At 54.2% G+C, this 21152-nt stretch overlaps 1 protein-coding gene across 1 annotated transcript; it reads right to left on the reverse strand.

The window, feature by feature from the left end:
- Positions 1-174: 174 nt before the first annotated feature.
- On the reverse strand, positions 175-17279 carry LOC111146676 (family with sequence similarity 83 member A). Its single transcript, XM_022502330.1, has 4 exons — positions 16444-17279; positions 8251-8418; positions 6562-6686; positions 175-709 (listed from the first exon to the last, which is right to left on the reverse strand). Exons 1-4 carry the CDS (start codon positions 16921-16923, stop codon positions 175-177), a joined length of 1308 nt encoding a protein of 435 aa, XP_022358038.1. The 5' UTR covers positions 16924-17279.
- Positions 17280-21152: the final 3873 nt, after the last annotated feature.

Consider the following 21152-nt stretch of genomic DNA (forward strand, 5'->3'; position numbering starts at 1 on the left):
GGCAAGTGAATGGTCGCAGGCCTGGGAACAAACAGGCAACAATGTTGTCCGAGCACTTTTAGTTCAAAGAAAAGCAAGTTCAAAGCTGCTAGTCATTGAGGTGGAGGTCCTTGGGCCAGACAGTCCCGGCATGTCCAGCCCCGCCCCTGGAGGGCTGCTGGGGGAAGGGACCCATCAGAAATGAGGGGAGGCTTGTAGAAATGGCCTCCAGATGTGGGCCGTCCTGGGCACCAAGCCCAGCTGCTCCAGCTGCAGCCGCGTGGGCCTGTAGGCGTTGAGGTTGCTGTAGGGAGCTGGCGTGCTGTCGTGGGGCCTCAGGGAGAAGGGGGCCTGTGGGCTCAGGGCCCCCCATGGGCCAGGGTGGGGCTGAAGCCTGAGGGGCAGAGTGGGGTTGGGGGCCAGGGGACTGCTGGGCCCGGAGGACGCCGACAGACTCTGGTTCTGGGGGTTGCTGCCCGTCGAGTGGCTGCTGAAGGGGTTGGAGGACGTGTGGTCGCTGGCGGAGCGGCTACTGCCACTGAGGCGGCCGGAAGGGGGGCTGCGGCCTGCTCCAGGCTGCAGGGGTGCCACCAGCCTGGGGGACTTTGGGCCCATCACAGGCTTGGAGGAGGCATAGAGGTGGCGAAACTCCTCGTCGAACAGCTCCACCGCTGGGCCCGTAAACTTGGAGAGGATGTTCCGGTGGACGTGTCCGCAGAGCCAGGTGAAGCTGCGGGGGAAGAGGAGAGTGAAGGGTGGGACGGGGAGGCCTCGCGAGTCCCCTCCCCCACAGTACACCCCCCCCAACCCCCGCAGGCTCCCCTGGGGGAAGTGGGCTCATGCCTGGCTGGGGGGAAGGACTTCACATTAGCTCTCCCCGCCTCTGGCCTGCTCATTTCAACCTGCAGAGCCCCTGCAGGGCGACCTTGGTACCCGCTTCACGCTTCACGGATGGCAAGACCCACAGTGCAGAAATCAGCAAGTGTTTGCAGGTGAACAATAAAGGCACCAGACGGGATCTCTGGCCTCAGGGTTCCCTCCTGGTGCTCAGATCCTGGCTCTCCTGCTGAAGCCCAAAAGGGTAAGTGAGAGCTGAGTCCCAGTGTCCCCAGCTCTGTGCTCATGAGTCCCCTAGCTGCTGAAGCCCCCTGTGAAATGTGGGAACCCCTGCCCCTTCTAACCAAAGAGGGGTCTGGGCAAGGCAGCTGCGAAACACGGGCTGCTCCTCCGTGGGAGTGGGCTCGGAAGAGGGAACACAAGGCGGGCACGCGGGAATGGGAATGACACAGCTCGCGTGCACTTGGCCCAGACACAGGGACGTGGGCAGAGGCCTCGGCCCTTCCTCCATTTACTGGCTTTACATGAAAACAAAATGCCGAAGGCATTTATGGATTGCTTCTTACGATTCCTTGATTTAACCAAATTCCTTTTTCTCTCGGGTGGACAAGTCTCCTCATTAACCCCCCCACACACACACACCCCTACTCCCACCCAAAACCCTTGAAAAGGCCTGGTGAGAGCACAGAGGCTAATAATGGGCACCCAGGCCTGGAGCGCAACCATGGCAGGATAGTCAGAGGGAGACATGGTCACTCGGAAGTGGGGGGATAGGAATGACCCCCAGCCAACGGTCTCAGCCACCCACCCCCACCCCATCCACCAGCCCAGCCTGCAGAGTCCCTGCTCCGAGAGGTGGGGTGGGGCCCACGCAAGGCAGGGCCAATCCTGGGAAGAACAATGAGGCTTTGTTTACGCCTCACCCCCATCCTGGGCCACCCACACACCCCAGAGAGGTGAGCAGCTGATGCAGGTGCAGGCCAGCAAGGGCACAGGGAAGGTGGCAGACAAGGGGACAGCGGGGGACTCCTGGCTACACTAAGACGTCAGTGGCCTTGTGTTGTTTGAAATCAGACTAGATTAGGCCAAGCAACTGCGTGCTTTGCGCAACAAAACAGGTGCAAGGGTGCCTTGGCAACTTTTCAGGCTCCCCCACCCCCTGTGCCCTACACCTCAGCAGGGGCCCCCCTCAAGTCCCTTGGTGTCCCTGTAGACCCCTGCACAACCGTGCACCACGCTGGGCTTCTCCTCCATACCCTGTGTGGCCGTCATTCCATGCCGGAGCTATGACACTTCATCACCACCCCTGGTAGGAAATACACGTCCTTTCTATGGCTATTTGGTCCTTCGTACATGGAACTGACTTTGTCACAATCTTTGGCTCGAGGGCCACTCTCATGACTGGTCTATTCGTGGCCTGTTTTAATTTTTGTAGCTATTTATTAGTTATTTTAAATAATGTAATAAGTACCAACAAACCTACCACCTAAAATAAAAAGTTACCATCTAGCCATACGCTCTCTCCCAGCAACCTATTTTCCAGGTCCGCCCCCCCACGAAAGAGGGAATCATCACCCTGAATCCTGTATTCCAGTTCCCATACTTTCCTTTCTCTGTTTAAAAAAAAAAAAAAGTTTTATGTATTCTGGAAAGAAAATATTTTAGTTGTTTTTAACATGTATGTAATATTTTGGGGTTTTTTTCCCACTTAATATTATATTACTAAGATTTACCCAAGTTGTCTCTGGTTGCCGTACCTCATTCAATTTTTCCTGCTATATAATATTTCACTGGTGGCTAGATCATGATTTACTCCTCCCGTCTCCCACTGACAACCATTCGTGTTGCTTCCACAGTATTTCCGTGGCGACCAGTGCTGTAATGAGCGTTCTTACACATGTCTTTTACTGTCCCGTGGACTCAGTCTCTTTGAAGTACCTCTAGGAGGGGAATTGCTGGATTATAAACCAGGTGAATAGAGCTTTAGTGGAAAATTCCAAACTCTTTAGAAAGTCATTTTATCGACTTGCAATCCCACCAGCAACGTAAAAAGATCGTGTACACCCAGCATTTGGTATTGTCAGTATTATTTTTTTTGCTATTCGAAAAGGTATAAAATGGCAACTCATTCTAGCCTTCATTTGTATTCTTCTGGTCACGGATGGTGCAGAAGCCCTCTTCGTGTTTTCCCGCTTGTTGGCTCCCAGCTGAGATGCCTGCTCCCGCCTCTCACTTGCTCTGCCTCATGCTTCTTTCTCTCATGATTCACGGGAGTTCTTTGTGGTCCTTGACACTAACCTTGCGAGGGCATCATGAAAACCTGCTCCCACTCTGTAACCCGACTTTCAGTTTCTCTCAGGGTTCTTTCAAGAACCAAAGTTCTTCATTGTAATATCGCTGGATTTAGCAATCCGTTCTAGTCAAGGCTTTTTTGTGTTCTGTTTAACACAAGAGAGGGGCGTGTGGGGGCACTTGGGTGGCTCAGTCGGTTAAGCAACTGCCTTCAGCTCAGGTCATGATCTTAGGGTCCTGGGATCGAGTCCCACATCAGGCTTCGTGCTCAGCAGGGTGTCCCCTTGCCCTCTGGCTGCCACTCGCTCTACCTGTGCTCTCTCACTCTCTCTCTCTCTCTCTGACAAATAAATAAATAAAATCTTAAAAAAAAAAAAGCATTTGCTTTTGGCTCAGGTCATGATCTCAGCATCCTGAGATCGAGTCCTGCATCAGGCTCCTTGCTCAGCGGGGAGCCTGCTTCTCCCACTGCCCCTTACCCACTTGTGCCCTCTCACTCAAATAAATAAAATCTTAAAAAAAAAAAAGAGGGGTGTCTGTGATAAGACACCCAGTCCTTATCCTAAGGTCTAAAAGATATTCATCTCTTCTTTTCTACTAAGAGTTTTAAAGTTTGTTTTTGACATTTCAGGCCTTTTAATCTATTGGAAGGTGGCTTTTTTGATTTTTTCTTTTTCTTTCTTTCTTTTTTTTTTTTTTTTTGGTGTATGTGTGAAGTGGAATCAAATTTTCTGTGTGGGGAATTTATTTTTCTCCAGTTCCCCCTTTCCCCACTACTCTAACACGCCCCAGAGACATCTGGGTTTTCTGCTCTGTTCCATCTGTCAGTCTGTCTGCCCCTCCTCCAATGCCACCTCGTCAGGATTACTCCAGCTCCACAACAACCTGAGCTCTGGCGGAGCCAGTCCTCCTGCCTGTTCTTCTTCAGACTTACAGTGGCTAATCTTGGAGAAATACATTTTACATCATCACCTACTCACATGTACAAACACAAACATCACCACACAACAGTTTCCAGAACATTCCTTACCTCAGTGTGCCCTCAGTATATTTATTCTATCCTATTTCATTACCAAAATTCCAGGCATCATCCACCAAATCGATTTCATGTCCTGCTAATGTGTAATGAGGCACAGGGTTTGAAATGCTTTGTTCCACTAGCTACACTGGATGGCCAGGACCTTACATGGACTTTCATTAATTTGTTTATTCATTCATTCATTCAGCAAATATTATGGTCATATAAAATATTCAGGCACTGGATGAACTGTACTTCATGCCAGGAACGCAACAGAGAAGAAAACAGACCCAATCCAGGTTCTGACACCAGGTTTACAATCTTGGCTGAACAAATCCACAGAGAGGCTCTCTAGGAGATGATCTGGAAACTATAAGGTAAGGAGTTAGTGGATTAAGATAGCAAGAATGAGCTCTCCAAAAGAGGGAATACACAGCAAGTGCAAAGGCCCTGAGGCCTGAAAGAGCATGAAAGACTGGAGGAACATAGTGCGCCTACAGCACAGTGGAGAGGAAGGAAAATCCAGCTCAGACAGAGGCCATGGTAAGCATGAATTTTTTTTTTCCCCTAGTCGCAGTGACAAACATGGAAGGATTTTAAGGATGCAAGTAATTTGATTTGGCTTGTGTTTAAAAATCTTTCTCTTCCTGGTATAGAAAGCTCAGAGGTAGAAGTGTGGGTCAGGGCAGGACCGGAATCAGGGCCAGTTAGGTTCTCATGCTGTGCCCTCCAAGGTCCAACCCCAAAGGCACCAACGTCCTGGACCTGCCAGCAGACGTGGGAGCTCTGGTTGATGCCGGGGTACCTTCTTAGCTCATGCTGATCTCAGAGCACACACCACGCCGCTCTGTAGCTCTTTACCCATGAGAAAAATATTTTGGAACTAGACAGTGATCACGGTCGCACACAAGCGAATGTACTAAATGTCACTGAATTACACATTTAAAATGGTTCATTTTAGATTATGTGAATTTCCCAGTAAAAATCAAAGAAAGAATGAGAGAGAGTTTCTCAGCTATGGTGGGCCCCTGACTCCAGGCTTGGGCCTTGGATCTGGGGCAGCTGCCCCGACAGAGATCTGACCCTTCCCATCCTGGTGGTGAGCGAAGTCTAGTGGCAGCTTAGTTAAGGTCAGAGGTCAAGGTCAGAGGCCTCAAAGTCCTGACGTGTGGTTTGAGGCTCAGATCCCACCCAGAGCCTCATGGCTTGATGCCCAGAGGCCTTTGTCACTCTCCAAGGAAAGAATCAAAGCCGAGAAGGTGGCTCTGGCCACTTGGGGAGAGACGCTCAGTCCCACCGCAGCCTCTCACAGAGCAAGCGCGTGCTGGGTGCCGGGCCCAAGGATCGGAAGCCCGTGGGCGCCCTTTGGCACAGGTGCCCAGTGAAGCAAAACGAGGAGAGAAGCTGTGGGTGGAAATACACGGGAGGCTCAGTGACCCCGGATGCCGGAGGTGTCCCCTCAGGGCTGCCCTTCTCAGAGCCCCTCCTGACAGAGGAGTTACGAACTAGCTTCCTCCCCCTGCAGCCTGACGGCACCTCACTCAGCTCCGCACAGGCCACTGCATAGCCGGGCAAATGGCGGCGCAGGGAAAGGTGGAGAGAGAGCCAAGGGGAGCCGAGGGGAGCTTGACCCAGCTCGGCTACCCCTTCCGAGGCTCGCTTCCCTCCCCCAACGCTCTGTCTCTTCTCTGTACTGGTTCTTTTTTTTTTTTTTTTTAAAGCAATCTCTACACCCAACAGGAGGCTTGAACTCACAACCCCAAGATCAAGAGTCACATGCTCTACCGACCGAGCAGGTCACAACTGGCTGTTGTTTACCTCCTTGGTTTGAATGGGAGCTCCAGAGGGGCACCCCAGCCTTGAAGCATGCCTGGTATGTACCCAGTAGGTCTCTACAGAATGTCGAATGAAGGAAGGAACAGAGAGGTGCAGTGACTTGCCCAAGGTCACCCAGCCAGGAAGCTACAGAGCTGGGAATTGAACCTCTGTTGTCTGACTTCTAGTTGAGGCTGCCACGGCCAGACCCCAGCACCAAGCCTTAGGTCCCAAGGAGTCTGGACACACTTCTGAAAATAAACTAGAACACAGGCACACATACACACAGAGCCCAAAATGAACTGCACAACACGCCTGAGACAGCTGAGGAGGGAAGAAGAAGATTCCGTGTCCTATTGCAATCTGCAGGGAAACGGGGAAGTGCCTCTCTACCCCAAGTGACCCCCGCCCCTCACCTGCTGTGAAGGGTCCAGATGTCCACCTTCTGCCCAGGCTGGTCCTGCCTCCAGCCTCAAGTATGTGATGAAGTCCCAGCTCTGCCCGAGCAGCACCCTGGGAGCCGCCAGGCAGGGATAAGTGCCGGAGCAGCTGGGGCTGCTCTGCGCCAGGCTCAGCCTTGGCCTCCTCGAAGCCTTCGGCAGGGGAAGCCCAGTGCTCACCTGTACGACCCCGACAGGACGTATCTCCAGTCCGAGATGATGAACTTCTCCTGGATTTGGCCGGCAAACTTCCGGCCTGATTTGGCACAGTACACCTCTCCTTCCACACTCCGGATGGAGATGTTCTGTTGGAAGGGGAGTCGGGGTGTCACCCACTGTTTCCGTACATATAGATACAGGTTTGCCTAGGAAAACATCTGGAAGGACACGCAAGACACAGGCAGGGATAATCTCTAATTCATAGGCTCATCGGCTATTTTTATTTTTCTCTTGGCTGAATTTTCTAAATTCTTTTCGTTGTCCTGACATTATCCGAGTCATGGGGGGTGGAGGAAGGGAGGAAAAGGGAGATGGTAGAATTTAAACAAAGTGGCAAACAGAAGAAAGAGGAGGGCCTAATGCCAAGGAGCCCTCCGTCTAGGCTCCCAGGGACCACAGAGGCCTGGCAAGCCCAGCCTTGCCTAGTTAGTGGCTTTAGTGACATGAGTCCCTGACCCCAAGCTGGTCAGAGGGAAGTGCAGTCAGAGGGGGTACCTTTGTGGAGACCTCAGTGGGCCCTCGATTCTCCTAAGGAAAGCTGTGTCCACAGCCCAAATCATGGTCCCATTTGTCCCTTCCCCTGCCCCAGGAACACCTGCTGCCCCAGGCCTCAGCCAGAACCCTTGTGATGCTGGAAAAATGAAAAGGTGGGTCAAGCTTGGGGATCTCTGAGACAGGTGGGATCCTGCTGTGATCCCGTGAATGTCCCTGGTCTCTGGGCAGGCTCTGGGAAGGGGATGCCCAATGCTTCCAGCCTCTCCATAAGCTCTGTGACACGCAGAGAGGAGGGCCACATGCCGCCGTCCCTTGGTGGGCAGAGGACTGGCAGGCGTGGCTGGAGTGGGCCATGGCGGCAAGGCCTGTGCTGATGGCCTCCTGTTGAGGAGGTGCGATCCAGGTCAAGCAAGCCTGGAGGCCTACAGCTCGGAGAGGCGCCAGAAGTTCGGCTTCGTCCCAGGCAGTGAGGAGGGGAAGGGCGGGAGAAAAGGAGGATGGTGGGGTCTCCTGGAGGCTGACGGGGCTGAGCCAGAGCCAGTCACCAAGGGACCCATCCACCGGCGTGCTGGTAAGCACTGGGCGGTCCTACGCTGGGCCTCGAGTCAGCTGCCCTAAATCTGACACGACGAAAACCTATCTCTGGGTTTCTTTCCTCCTTGCCAGAAGAGGGAAGTGGGTGGAGAGTTGGGTTCAGTCCAAGAGGTTCAGCTTCCTGTCGGGGCTGTGGAGTCCTCCGCGCCGATGCTGCCCGGGCCTGGGAAGCGCGGCCACCGGGCTTCTTCAGCGGAGCGATCAAGGCACATGCGGCACCGACTGCGGCTCACGAGACACCCATGGGCCCCTTTCAGTTCGCAGCCCCCGTGGATCTTCGTGAGGCCAAAGAGCGGTAGGCAGGGGTGATGGCAATCTCTTCCGGGTCCCGCGGCCTCCCCCTGCTCTCTGGCTCCCTGCCCCTGCCATCTTGGAGACCACGTTTTCCTTACGGTGTAGCTGCAGGAGGAGGGAGGGCTGTCTGTCCTACGCTGTCCTTTGAGCAAGAAATAAACCTTTACTACGCTGAGCCATTGAGATGGGGGTGGTGCGGGGTAAGCACGGCCTAAGCTATCCCATCCTAATACAAAATACCTTCTGGATGCTCGCCGGGGGCCCTACCTTGAGGTGGCAGTCAGAGATCTGGATTTTGTCACACATCTCTTGGAAGAGCGTCACACCTCCCTGGTCCAGGAGCACACAGACGAACACCCCACGCTTGTTGGCCGCCTCTAGAATGTCACAGAAGATCTCCACATCCGTGAACACATCCATCAGGATGGCCAGGACCTGGGCCAGGGCAGAGGGGTGGAAACAAAAAGTCAGGGGCCAGGAGCTAACTGGTTTCCACCGAGCTTCCTAGGTCCCGGTGGGCTGAAGACAGCAGCTGCCCTTGCTGCTGCTTTGGAGGAGACAGCACGAGGTGGGGGGCTCCGCCAGGGCAGCACTGCAGGGAAAAGAGCTGGAGCGGAGCCCTCGGCGCTGACGCCATCTGTCCAATACAACCACGGGCCCCCCGGCCTGGGGCCCACGGCCGCAGCGCAGCATGCACGGGAGGAAGGAGGCAAAGGCAGAGACACAAAGGCACAAGGAGGGGAGGAGAAGGGCAAGGGGACGTGGTCAGGCAGGTTCGGAGCTGAGGTCTGGATGTCAAGTCCCGGATGTCAAGTCCCGGCTGCTCAGCCACGTGGCGCTCGAAGGCACTCCATGGCCACTGGTTTCCCAAAGTTTTTAAGCCACAGCATACTGCCTCGAGCAAGATCCCTGGGGAGACCCTAGAGAGAGACTAGACAAGGCAGAGATGCCCCAGCGGGATGGACAACAGAGTCCTCCTGTAGCCTAACAGAACCATGGGGAGGAGAGAGCCCCAGAAATCCAACAACGGAGGGGGAGACGTGTGCAGGCCCCGCTGCTTAGGACCCAAACCTCCACCTGCCAGCAGCACCCCAACTCGCCGCAAGCAGTCATCTCTCGTTGCACAAGCAACGTGTTTGGGCGGGGCCATTGCCAGGCGCCCGATTGGGCGCGAGGCGGGCACATCACCAAGGCCAGACCAATGAGAGCACGGCATCCCCTGCTGGCCCCAGAGATTGGCCCAGGGCCGCTCACATGACCTAAGTTATTCTAATGACAGCCGGCCCAGGACTAGTGCGGGGACTCCGGGAAAGGAGGCGTTCCTGCTGCGCGGGTCGCTCCGGGAGTGGAATGTGAGCTACAGCTGCCAGCAGCCATCTTGCCGCCACGTGGCCGCTGCCGCCTGAGAACGAAGTCAGCCCCAGCACCAAGCACACGGCCAGCCTCACCCGAGCGTCGTTCGAACATCTGGTGTCAGTCATGTTTTGAAGCCAGTCCTACCCTCGACTTTCCCACTGTAGATGTCAATGCATGCTCCTCTTGTGTTTGGGGTTGTTTTCCACGATATTGTGATTTATAAAAAGAAACGTGTATTTGATCTTTGTCCGTTTCCGGCACCGAGCTCTAAAGCCTTTGGAATTTCCTAAGTGATGAGAGGGACCGCGATGGAGGTCCTTTGTTATGTTAATGAGGTGACTGTCCGTTGGGGGCTGGTTGCCAGGGGAACCTACTATGTGATTAGAGGGTTGGAAGTTTTGGTCCTTCCCACCTCCTTACTCCAAGGAAAGACAAGAGGGGCTGGAGGTTGAATCAACTGCAAATGCCAGTGATGTAATCAGTCGTGCCTGTGTAATGAAGCCCACCTAAAAACCCAAGACGACCGGTTCAGAGAGCTTCTGGGTTGGTGATTTGGGGAGAGCAGAGTGGTCAGAGAAGGCATGGAAGTTCCATGCCCTTCCCCCTACCTCGCTGTGTGAATCCCTTCCATCTGGCTGTGCCTGAGTTCTACCCCTTGTAATAAACTGGTAATAGAAAGTGAATGTCTAGATTCTGAGTTCTACCCCTTGTAATAAACTGGTAATCTAGAAAGTGTTGTGAGCCACTGTAGCAGACTGACCAAATGCAAGAAAAGGGTCGTTGGAGTCTCCAGTCTGAGCTCCGGACTGGCATGGGTTGGGACATCCAGCTGTCTGAGAATTGCTTGGCGGTGGGGGACCCCCACACAGTGGGACTAGAGCAGAATTAGACCAGTGTCACCCAATCAAAAGTCTGTCCTAATACCCAAATCACGGCATATTGACAAGTGATTGATATGGCAGCCATTAGCAATGATAATTATAACGGTCACATGAAAACTGTGAGACATGGTGAAATGTTGAAGCAGAACTGTTGTATGATCCATGCTCGACACAGGTGTATTAGCAATGAATGAATTCAGTGAAAAAGGATAACAGAGCACAAGATGATAGTCTGTCCAGTATGACTGCGAATGAGGGAAAGCGGTGTGTAGACACATTAGCAAGCACAAGGCCCAAACTAGTGGACAGGTTTGGACTGGGCAGTATGGCAGTTTTCAACATTACCTGTAATAACGTTCCACCATTTTTCTAATAATTGCTGTGTGTGTGTGTGTGTGTGTGTGTGTGTGTGTATTATATAGAGAGAGATATATGTATTCTATAGAGATATACATCTATATACAGATATATAGATATATCGACCATCAACACCTGGGAAGTAGCCAGGACAAGAAGAGGGTCATTGAAATAGACAAAGGAGTGTCTGGTACCCACATGGAGCTGACTTCCTGCCCAGATGATGTGACTGTCTGGACAGGGGTAGGAAGGCAGAAAAGATGTCCTAATAGGGAGGCCACGCTCCTTTAGAACCATGGCCCTGTAAGCACACGATTGTCTCTACACATTTAAACTTACAGTGCCAGCAGCAACCCAGGCCCTCGCTGCTGGAAGAGAAATGGTTCCTCCTTGAGGGCGGTATAGGTGAGAGGGACGCCTCTCTCTCCCCAGGAGGTCAGTAAATCCTCCCCGGTTGTGTTCCAGCAAGTCCTTGGTTCCCAGAGACAGGGCTGGTGACAGACTGAACAGAGAAGCGGCCATGTTTACCAATAACCCCATGTCGTGATTGGAGGGATGCTTGGAAAAACAGGCTCATGATGTCTAGGTTTATCCTGTTGGCCTCCTGTTGGCTCCCAGCGGATTGACTCAAGGCCCATAATCTCTTCAGTCCCTTACAGGGTGTCATGGAATGAATGACGACCTCCCTAATGATATGTCCACATCCTGACCACCAAAATCTGTGGACGTGATTTCCCTTGGAAAAAGTCTCTGCAGGTGCAATTAAGACTTTTAAGATGAGGGGCACCTGGGTGGCTCAAATGTTAAGTATCTGCTGCCCCGGGATCGAGCCCCACCTAGGGCTCCCTGGTCAGTGGGGAGTCTGTTTCTCCCTCTCCCTCTGCCTGCCTCCCTGCTTGTGTGCACTCTCTCTCAATTGAATCAATAAAATATTTTAAAAAGAGGGAGAGAGAGAGACTCTCAAAATGAGATCATCCTGGATTATCCAGTGGGCCCTAAATCCAATGGCAAGTGTCCTTGTAAAAGACACTCCGAGGGGGCGCCTGGGTGGCTCAGTGAGTTAAAGCCTCTGCCTTCAGCTCAGGTCATGAGCTCAGGGTTCTGGGATCGAGCCCCACATTGGGCTCTCTGCTCAGCAGGGAGCCTGCTTCCTCCTCTCTCTCTCTCTGCCTGCCTCTCTATCTGCTTGTGATCTCTGTCTGTCAAATAAATAAATAAAATATTTTGGAAAAAAAAAAAAAGATACTCCGAGGAGACACGGAGTGGGGGGAGTTGGGGGACACATGAAGTCAGAGGCAGAGGCTGGAGTGAGGTGGCCACAAGCCAAGGAACGCCCGCAGCCACCAGATGCTGGGAGCAGAAGACAGGACCCTCCCCGAGAGACTTCAGAGCAAGGAGGGCCCAGCTGACATCTCCATGTTAGGTCTGCCTTTCAGAGAAAGGAGAGAATAAATATCTCTTGTTTTAAACCACCAGCGGGTTGGTAACTTGTCTCAGCAGCTCTGGAACACTGAGACGGAGGGGTCACACACTGTCTAGACGACAGTGCTCTCCTGGGGTGTTAGGGAGCTGTGGCTCCAGACCCCATGCTACTGGAAATGAGCTGAGTGCCTTCGGACAACTCACTTACCCTCTCTGGGGCTCAGTTTCTTTACCGATAAAACACTGCTCAGGGTGCCTGGGTGGCTCAGTGGGTTAAGCCTTTGCCTTCAGCTCAGGTCATGATCTCAGGGTCCTGGCACCAAGCCCTGCATCGGGCTCTCTGCTCAGCGGGGAGCCTGCTTCTCCCTCTCTTTCTGCCTGCCTCTCTGCCTCCTTGTGATCTCTCTCTCTCTCTCTCTCTGTCAAATAAATAAATAAAAAATATTAAAAAACAACAAAACACTGTTCAAAAATAGAGCATTAGCTATCATTCAAGCTGCATCTAACCCTGAGCCCAGATAATATAAATGAATCCAGGTGCAAAAAGTAAGGGTTTTTATTCTCATTTGACTATGATTTTTATGGGCCTTGTGAGCAAGTATGAATCATGTTAGAATAACGCCATGCAAACATGTTTTAGTCCAGGTTGTAGAAGAGGATTAAAAGTAGTGCGACACCTCTAGGGGCATAAAAAAGAACTAAAGTAGGCCAGTCCGCTGGACCAGCACGTTGGGGTAGGGTTGGCCGGGAAGAAGGAGGTATTTCCGCCACCCCTTGCTAAAGAAGGAAGCCCAGCCTGGCAGGCGGGCTTGGCAATTTGAGCAGCACAGAGACCCAGGAGCCCCATTAGGGGAGATGCTGGTCCCCTGGGGCAATCCCCAGAAGCAAGGGTCATCCTGTGGGGACCTCAAATCCTGGCTGAGAGTCCCTCACCTCCTGCCGGACAGATGTGAGCTCTCCGGGGCTGGAAACCCTGCTGCTTTGGGAATAGCAGGGTGGAGGAGGGGAGAGGGGGTTTGGGTCCTACTGGGGCCCAGCCTGTTGGGGACAATCTCACCCCATCCCCCACTCTCTGCCTCTACTTCTCTTCTTGCCTCTTTCTCTTGTCTGTGCTGAGGCTCCTTTGTTTTCCCCAAACAACAGCAATGGCACCGTGGAGTCAGCGGAAGCAGCCTTTTATGGTTTTGCAAATCTCCCCGCTATCTGGCCTGCCAGAAGCCAGCTGGCTTCTGGGATCTGCTTCTGCAATGATCCGCTGCGCTGGGCTGCGTGGGTGGTGGCGTGGGAAGGCCGGCCGGCCTCTCACAGAGGACCAGTTAGAGAGGGCATGACCTCCCAGGCCTGCTGAACCCATCTGGGAACCCTCAGGGATCCTGACCACACTCAGAGGACGCATTCATCATGCTGTTTCCATCTTTTAGGATGTCTGCCATCCAAGGCCAGCTCACACCTTGCTAGAAGCATGAGACGCACACCAAGCCAACGGTCCCCCTGCCCTAAATGACCCCAGGGCCATGTCCCAGACCATGAGCCCAGAGCCTGCTGACATGATTCCAACCAGCCACTCTTAAGCTGCTCGCCCTGCCTGCCCTCCCCTGCCTGAGCAAGCACAATAGGGGCCTGCGCGCCTGCATTCCCCATGCCCGCCCCCGCCCCGGGCTTCCTGTGTGGTCCCTCATGGCCTGCTCTGCCCCCTGCTTCTAGCTGTGAGCAAAACCTTCTTGTTTCATGCCAGTCATTTCCATGCCTGTATGTCGTCCCACCCACCCCTCTGACACCTCCTGACCTTTGCCTGGAATCCCTTTCCCTTCCTCTCTGCCTGACCACCTCTTACTCAGCCTGTGAGACTCAGCTTGGAGGCCCCCTCTTCCAGGAAGCCTGCCTTAGTCACCCTGTCCTCCCCTCCCAGGCACACAGGCTTGCTCACACCCAGGGCTGCCTCCCAATCCCTGTTGTCTTCTCCTTCCCTACTTGGGCAGGCAGAGGCAGGGAGCTCTCCAGAGGGAGGTCGGCCTCTGGATCCGTTCCGCCACCTGGGTGCAGGGCCCGGCTGTGAATTAGGTTTTGTGGCATAAAGGAATGCGAGCATGGAGGGAAAGGAATTCCTGCTAGTTTAGAAGTGGAAACTGGTCTAAAAACCACCGAGCTTGGGCTGGCTCTGTGTGTTTTCCTCTCTGGAGGCTGAAGCCACGGGGGAACATGCAAACCTATCAACTCTCCAGCTCTGAGTGGACAGGACAGCCTGTGACTAGGTTCCCAACTCCCTGGCTTCAGGGCCTGGGACAAGAGGGCGTGGTGGGGACTGCGGCTAAGGGGACTTACCCACCAAAAAGCGGGTCTTGGTGGGTCACCACTCAGCGACAGCAGAGCCAGCTCTTCCCATCTGCTGAGAGGAACTGGAAATGCTTACTTTTAGGTGAAATCCTCAGGTTTTGAAGTATCATCTTTTTTTTTTTTTTTTAAGATTTTATTTATTTATTTGACGGACAAGGATCACAAGTAGGCAGAGAGAGAAGGTGAAGCAGGCTCGGAGCCCGATTCGGGACCTGAGCGGAAGGCAGAGGATTTAGCCACTGAGCCACCCAGGTGCCCCTTGAAGTGTCATCTTAAATTCAGAACGTGCTGTACCGGTGAAACAAAGGATACAGGCCGGAAGGCGGGGCTTAGGCCCACAGAGAGACAGAAGCCTCAGCTGGGTGGGGAAGAGGGGACAGGGGAGGGACTCAGCGGCAGGGTGGGGGGTGGGGACTGCTTCACCCGCCCTGACTGGCTTCCTTCCAGGGAGCCTCACTCACCCCCAGAACTGCGAACTGCAGCTGTGGTTGAGAACTTCCCCGACACCACTGGTCCCTACCCCTCGGGTGGGCACTGACCTTCCCTCAGACAGACCAGAGCCAGCCCTACTCCGGATCACAAGTAGGCAGAGAGAGGTGAAGCAGGCTTGGAGCCCGATTCGGGACCCGTCACGGAAACATGAAATCCCTGAGACCTGAAAAGCCAGCGCTCCACCCATTGTCACCTTAACTAATTTTCCAGAACTGCACTCCTTCCCCCTCTTCCACACACAGCCCTGCCACCCGAAGCTGGGCTTTTCCTGGAGCCTTCAGCTTTCAGTGGCAGGACTGGGAGCCTAGCAGAAAATGAGCTTAAATACCAGCTGGTCCTTTGCTGAGTCTACTCTTGTCCCTCTGCAGCTTCAGGAGGGAGGAGTGGGCGGCCAACACCCCGTTCGGACTCGTCATTCATGCGGCCGGGGTGAGTGAGCCGCCGTCCCCCCCAGCCCGTCCCCAGCTGCGGCAGGAAGCCACCGATCCCATTCGATCCAGAGCGGCGGGAGAACTGATGACCAAATGCCTGTCACTGTGCCTGAAATTCTACCGGCCAAGCTCTGGTCATGAAATATATTTCTTCTTTCTTCTTCCTTTTTTTTTTTTTTTAAGATTTTATTCATTTGAGAGAGAGCCTGCATGAACAGTGTGGAATGGCAGCGGGAAAGGGAGAAGCAGTCTCCCTGCTGAGCAAGGAACCCCACCTGGGACTCAACCCCAGGACCCTGGGATCATGACCTGATCCGAAGGCAGACCCTTAACCCACTGAGCCACCCAGGTGGCCCTATTTTCTTCTTCTAAAGTCAAGTATTAAAATGTAAATATTCTGGGGAGAAACCTTCTCTGTGCCTATTCTGTCTTCTGTCTGACCACCGGCTGGATTGAGGGGCTGCTGGGTCATTTGTGGACAGACAGGTCAAACCTGAGTCTGAGAGGACAAGGGACAAGTGTGTGTCTCAGTGGTGGCCCCTTCATTTGGAAGCACAGAGGTGAGGGGCCTGGCCCTAGCTGGGGTGGGTGGGGGGCGGTGGACAGGAAAGGGACTTGGGTGCTGGGTCCTGTGGAAGGAGTAAGCCTTCATCAGGTGGAAAGCAGGGAAGTTGAAGGGGTCCCAGGCAGAGGGAACGGCACATGCAAACCTCTGAAGACTGAGCAAGGAGGGCTGGAGAGTCTGCAGGTCCCTAGGGACAGAGCGGCCGGAGCCGAGAGAGGAGATGGAGAAGTTGTGAGCCATAAGGAATTTGCTCTTCCCACTGTGGGCAACTAGGAGCCATGGAGGGCTCTAAGCAGAGAAGGGACCCACTTAGACTTGAAGTATAGAAGCAGTGCTCTACAGCCACACGGAGACTGGAAGATGGAAGAGGAGGGGCAGGCAGGAAGCGATGGCAGGAGTTCCAGTGAGGCGTGGTGGTGGTCTAGCCCCAGACCATGACAGGTGGGATCAGAAAGTCAGTAATCCAGGGCAAGACAGACAATAACATCCGTGACCCCCTCCTCAGCCCCAGTCTTCTGAACTCCATGCCTTGGGCAGGACCCAACCCCCTCCTCCTCCTCCACCAGCACCCTTCCTCCCCCTACCCCAAGGCCAAGGAGACACAGGCGCCTGCCCCCCATACCTGGCTGGTCCGGGTGATGCAGCGGCGAATGAGGTCTCTGATGTTGTTGTGCTTGTCCGCCTGGAAGTACACGGTGGCGCTGGACTTTTCCTTCAGGTAGGGCTTCTGGGCTGAGGCCCAGGTGTGCAACAGGGTCGGCTCGCTGCCCTCGGAGGCCACGGGGAAATAGGTTCCTGATGGCAGGGAGCAGGAGTCCAGTCCCCGGGGACTGGCCTCTGTTCCTCCTGGGGGCTCCGGGGCACAAGAGGGCTCCTTGGCCTGGGCCTGGATGTACTGGGCCTCCACCGAGGACAAGAAGTCGACCTCACCTTCCTGGCCGAGTGCCTGCCAGTAGGCCTCGGGCCCCCCATCCAAGAGGGCGTCTGTGGCCAGCCGGGCACTCTCATTGTCGCTGAAATCGGCCCTGGTCGGCCGGACCCACTGGCTCTTGACCTCTTCCAGGCGTTTCCGGATCTTGCCCACATGCCTCGACCAGCTCATGTTGCCCCGTACACCTCGGTCGTGGCGGACAGGAGGCTGTGGCTTGAGCTCCTCCTGATATCAGGGCAAGCGGGCCATGCCACGGCGGAGAAGAGCCCTTAGTGCTCCTGGGAAGCACCCGGCATCCACCTGCCACCTGTCACGCCCGCTGGAGGAAGTGATTTAACCGCAGGGCGAGCAACACTTCCCGGGATCAGGATCAGCATCACAGCCAGGCCCTGGCTTATCTTAGCGCCACCGCCCTGCCCGCGGGCCGAGGGCCGGCTCTGTCATGCCCGGGCACACTCAGCCCTGGGAGCCTTCCTCTGCACTCATTGCACAACTCTCCAGAGCCCCCGCCTGCCGTCAGAGCGGGGAGGCTCTCCCAGCACCCTCGGGCCTTGGCCCCTCCTGTGCTTCTGTTCCAACGCAGTTGGTCAGAGACAAGAACTCCCCTGCAGGGGAAAGAGGTTTCCCTGAGATTGCGCCAGCCTGGGGAGGGGACTTGAACGCCGGCCAGGCAGCGCTGTCCACCAGGCCCACTCTTTTCTTCCAGTGACAACGAGGTCCCAGCCTCCGGTCCTCCAAGAAAGCGTTGCTCTGCTCCCTCTCTCCCCTGCTGTGTTTGCCAGAGAAGCTCTGGTCTGGGGACTGCATGACCTGCTTGGAGTAGGGCCTGGAGAGGACCCTGTCACTGGGTCTGGGTCCGGGGCCTTGGGACCCGTCGTCTCCCAGCTAGAGGCGGCAGGTGGCAGCAGGTGTGTTTGAAGTATAGGAACACTAAGGGAGAAGGCACATTTCTTTCCAGGTCAGGTCATGGTCACGTCCATGTCGGTGGAATGCCATGTCTGTCTTTGGGTTCAGCCAGAAACAGACTGAGACAGGATTCGAGTATGATAAGTAGCTCGTTGGAAGGTGATTCCAAGGGCCAACGGCGAAGGGAGGAGTGAGACAGGAAGGGCGGGGAGTCCCCAGGGGCCATGATTACGAGCCGGCCACTGTGGGCACATCTGAGATTTATGAACAACGAGGGACCATGTGGGGTCATTCCCGAAGGGCCCCCTGGGAGATGGTATAGAGTACATCTTAGAATTTTGCGACCCAAAGGGTGAGAATTTATCTGCCAGCCTCCATCTGTCATCGCAGAGGGCTGCTCCTGGGCCCACACTGACCCTCAGGAGCGGGGCCTGGCCTGTGCTCACCAGGCACGACCCTGAAGCCAGAGGAAGCATGTGGTCCGACTCTCAGGGGCGCGGCCAGAGACTCACCGGAGAGGGGAGGGCTAAGGGGATGGAAGTAGGGCCCCGGGAACATCTGCTGAGAAAACTCTGCCAGAACACCGGGACTGTGGGGGTCCTCGCAGGGCTGGCATAGAGGAGGAGCCAGAAGTCTGTCTGGGGCTCATCTATTCTTTGGAAGAAAATGGCTGTGGGCATCTTTAAGCAGAGGTCCAAGTAGCTCGGTCCAGTAGGAGGCAGTATTTGTAAAGGTACAGTCCAAAGAAGAGAAAAAGAGATTTCTTCTCTGCTTTTGAAGGTCATTGAAGAAATCCAGTTCACACCCTCAGCGACCCTCCCTTCATCAGATGTTATCTAATCCCTGGACCCCTCCCGACGACAGGCTCACAAACTCTCTGCCCAGTGCTCGCTGGCTCCGCGCCCTTCCACCTGTCCCTTCCGCCAACTCTCGCTGATGCAGATAGGCTTAACCTCTTCCCCACTTTCTCCTCTGAGCCTACCTCTTCTCCGGCCCTCCTCAGTCCCTTCTCCCGTTCTGTGTCACCTCTATCCAGTGCCCAGTCTGATGAAACTAACATGGGGAGGGGAGTAATGATGCCTGGGGTTTGTTCCGGGTCACACCCCGGCTGGAAATCTGACTGTGGCTCTCCATGGCCTCCCTTGTTAAGTACTGTTTCCAAGGTTTGCATCGGAGACGCTGTGTGCTTGAGACCTGTGTCGACATGCCTGCCTGACCTCTCTTACACTTGGCTATGCTTGAGCGCTCTCTGCAGGCTGGCCATCTGTGCTGAGGGAGACACTGATTAGTGGGCCTCATTTCACAGATGAGGAAACCAAGGCTCAGAGAGGTTGAGTAACTTGTCCAAGATCACACAGCTGCTGAGTGGCATAGCCTGGGCACTGTCACCGCAAAGCCCATGTGTTTTCCACTGTGCCAAATTTCACCCTTTCCCTTCTCCTCCCCTTTCTCCTTCTACCCTTAGAATAATCCACATCCTCTTACCAGTTCCAGAATGTATGCAGGGGAGAATGAAAGAAGGGGGGTGGGTGGGATGGGGTTCTCCTCTCACTCAGGCCCAATTCTCTTTGTCCGATGAATAAATGATTGAGGGACCCCTGAAATGGTGGCTGGTCTCCCACACCTGTGGGGACTATTTTTACCTGTGCACTTGCAGAGTAGTTCTAATCGAAGAAAAAAACCTAAATGGAACTTTCACCTGTAGAGCTGCTGGAAGAAGATCCTGTTTCTGCTTTCCTTATCTCCATGCCCTCACAAGACCCAGAGATTCTACTTAAACCCTTCAGAATAGACAGAGATACAGTCTATGTACGTTGGCATACCTATTCCCTTATTTCTGCGTCCCTGGCAGACATGACTAGTGGATCCCAGAACTCTTTCCCCAGGAACTGGGAACCAACCCTCCCTGCCCTTTATGGGGCTGAGAGAGAAGCCCTCCCCTGGAGGAATCTTGGATGTACCACAAGCACTCCATTTGCTGGTGAAAGAACAGAAGCACAGGGAGGGGACATCACGCATCTGGTTGTCTGTGCAGGTCATTGGGGTTGTCCTTCCCTCCTCTCCCTCACAGCCCCGCCCCTGTGGACCATGACTGTTCCCCTACCTGGGATTGTGCACCTGGACCGGGAAGTCTGGCCAGCTGTTGAGCCACACCTTCATATGATGAGAAATCCTTACCAAAGACCCCTGAGTTGCAGGCATGGTGGGTTGCAGAGGACTTACCTCCTTCCTGCCTTCTGCCTGAAGCGTAGTCTCCCCGGCAACTGATCACACCCACAAGGAGAGGAAGAATATTAGCCAATGAATGAAATGAAGGGTGGTGGGGCTTGGCAGTTTGGGTTCTTCACCCAGGGGGCATCTGGCAATGTCAGGCATTTTCGGCTGTCACAGCTATGGGGGTGAGTCTGCTGGCAACAGGGGTGTGTAAGCCAGGGATCCTGCTGCGTCCTACAATGCACTGGATGGCCTCCACGACAAAGAGCTAACTGGCCCCAAATGTTCATACTGCGAGAGCCTGGGCAGGTACGGCCTGGACACCTCGGAGGGGATGACGGACCCTCGCCCGTGTTCAGCATGTCCCCTCTGCTGGAAGTCCTTGCCTCCACCATCACAACTTGGTCTAAGCTTTCTCAGAGTCCGGTATCTTTCTGGATTCTTACCTTCCCTGCTAATTCCCAAGCTGCTGACTTCCTTCCTCCTCTGAACCTACCAGGTGCTCACAGAACCGGCCTCAGTCAGTCTTGTACGGGACGTGCGCCTCATCTTCCCACGGCAAGGGAGAAAACATCATGCCTTCGGAACAGGCACAGCTGGGTTCCAATGACACTCCGTGACCTTGGGTAGGTAACTCGGATGTTGTCACTGAGCTTTGCTTTCTGTCCATATACTAACAGCTGACATTCAGCGAACATGTCCCGTGCACCATTCTAAGTGCTTCATGTGTATGAACTCACTCAGTCCTCATAGCAACCCCAAGAGTAGGTGCTCTTACCATTTCTGTTTCATGGATAAAGGAACCCGAAGCTCAGAGGTTACCGAACTAACTTGCCTGAGGTCCCCTGGCTGGGAAGTGGCCGAGCCAGGAGCTACACGTGAGTGGTCTGGTCACAGAGTCCCACCCAGTAGCCACTAGAGCCTTCTGCCTCCCTCATGGGGTGAACCTCAGAGTGCATGAGATTTAACTGGGAAGCCCTGCGTCATAGGTGCTCAAGCCTTGTTCCATTTTTGCTTCCCTTTTCAGCCTGACACAGCTCCAATATTTTTTTCTGAGCTTTTTACATAGCTGATATAATACTCTACATGCAATTTTCTATCTTGCCTTCTTTAGGAACATAACATTATTCAGAAGTCTGTTTCTCATGTCACTCAAAAATATCCATGCTTCCCTCTCCCTCCTCCTCCACCCCGTTTCTCGATGAACAGCTTATTTATTTACTTATTAAAGATTTATTTACCTGAAAGAGACAGAGAGCAGGGGGAGGGGCAGAGGGAAA

The sequence above is a fragment of the Enhydra lutris genome, unplaced genomic scaffold (assembly GCF_002288905.1).
Source record: "Enhydra lutris kenyoni isolate GAN:26980312 unplaced genomic scaffold, ASM228890v2 scaffoldscaffold14, whole genome shotgun sequence".
NCBI classification, from domain to species: Eukaryota; Metazoa; Chordata; class Mammalia; order Carnivora; family Mustelidae; genus Enhydra; species Enhydra lutris.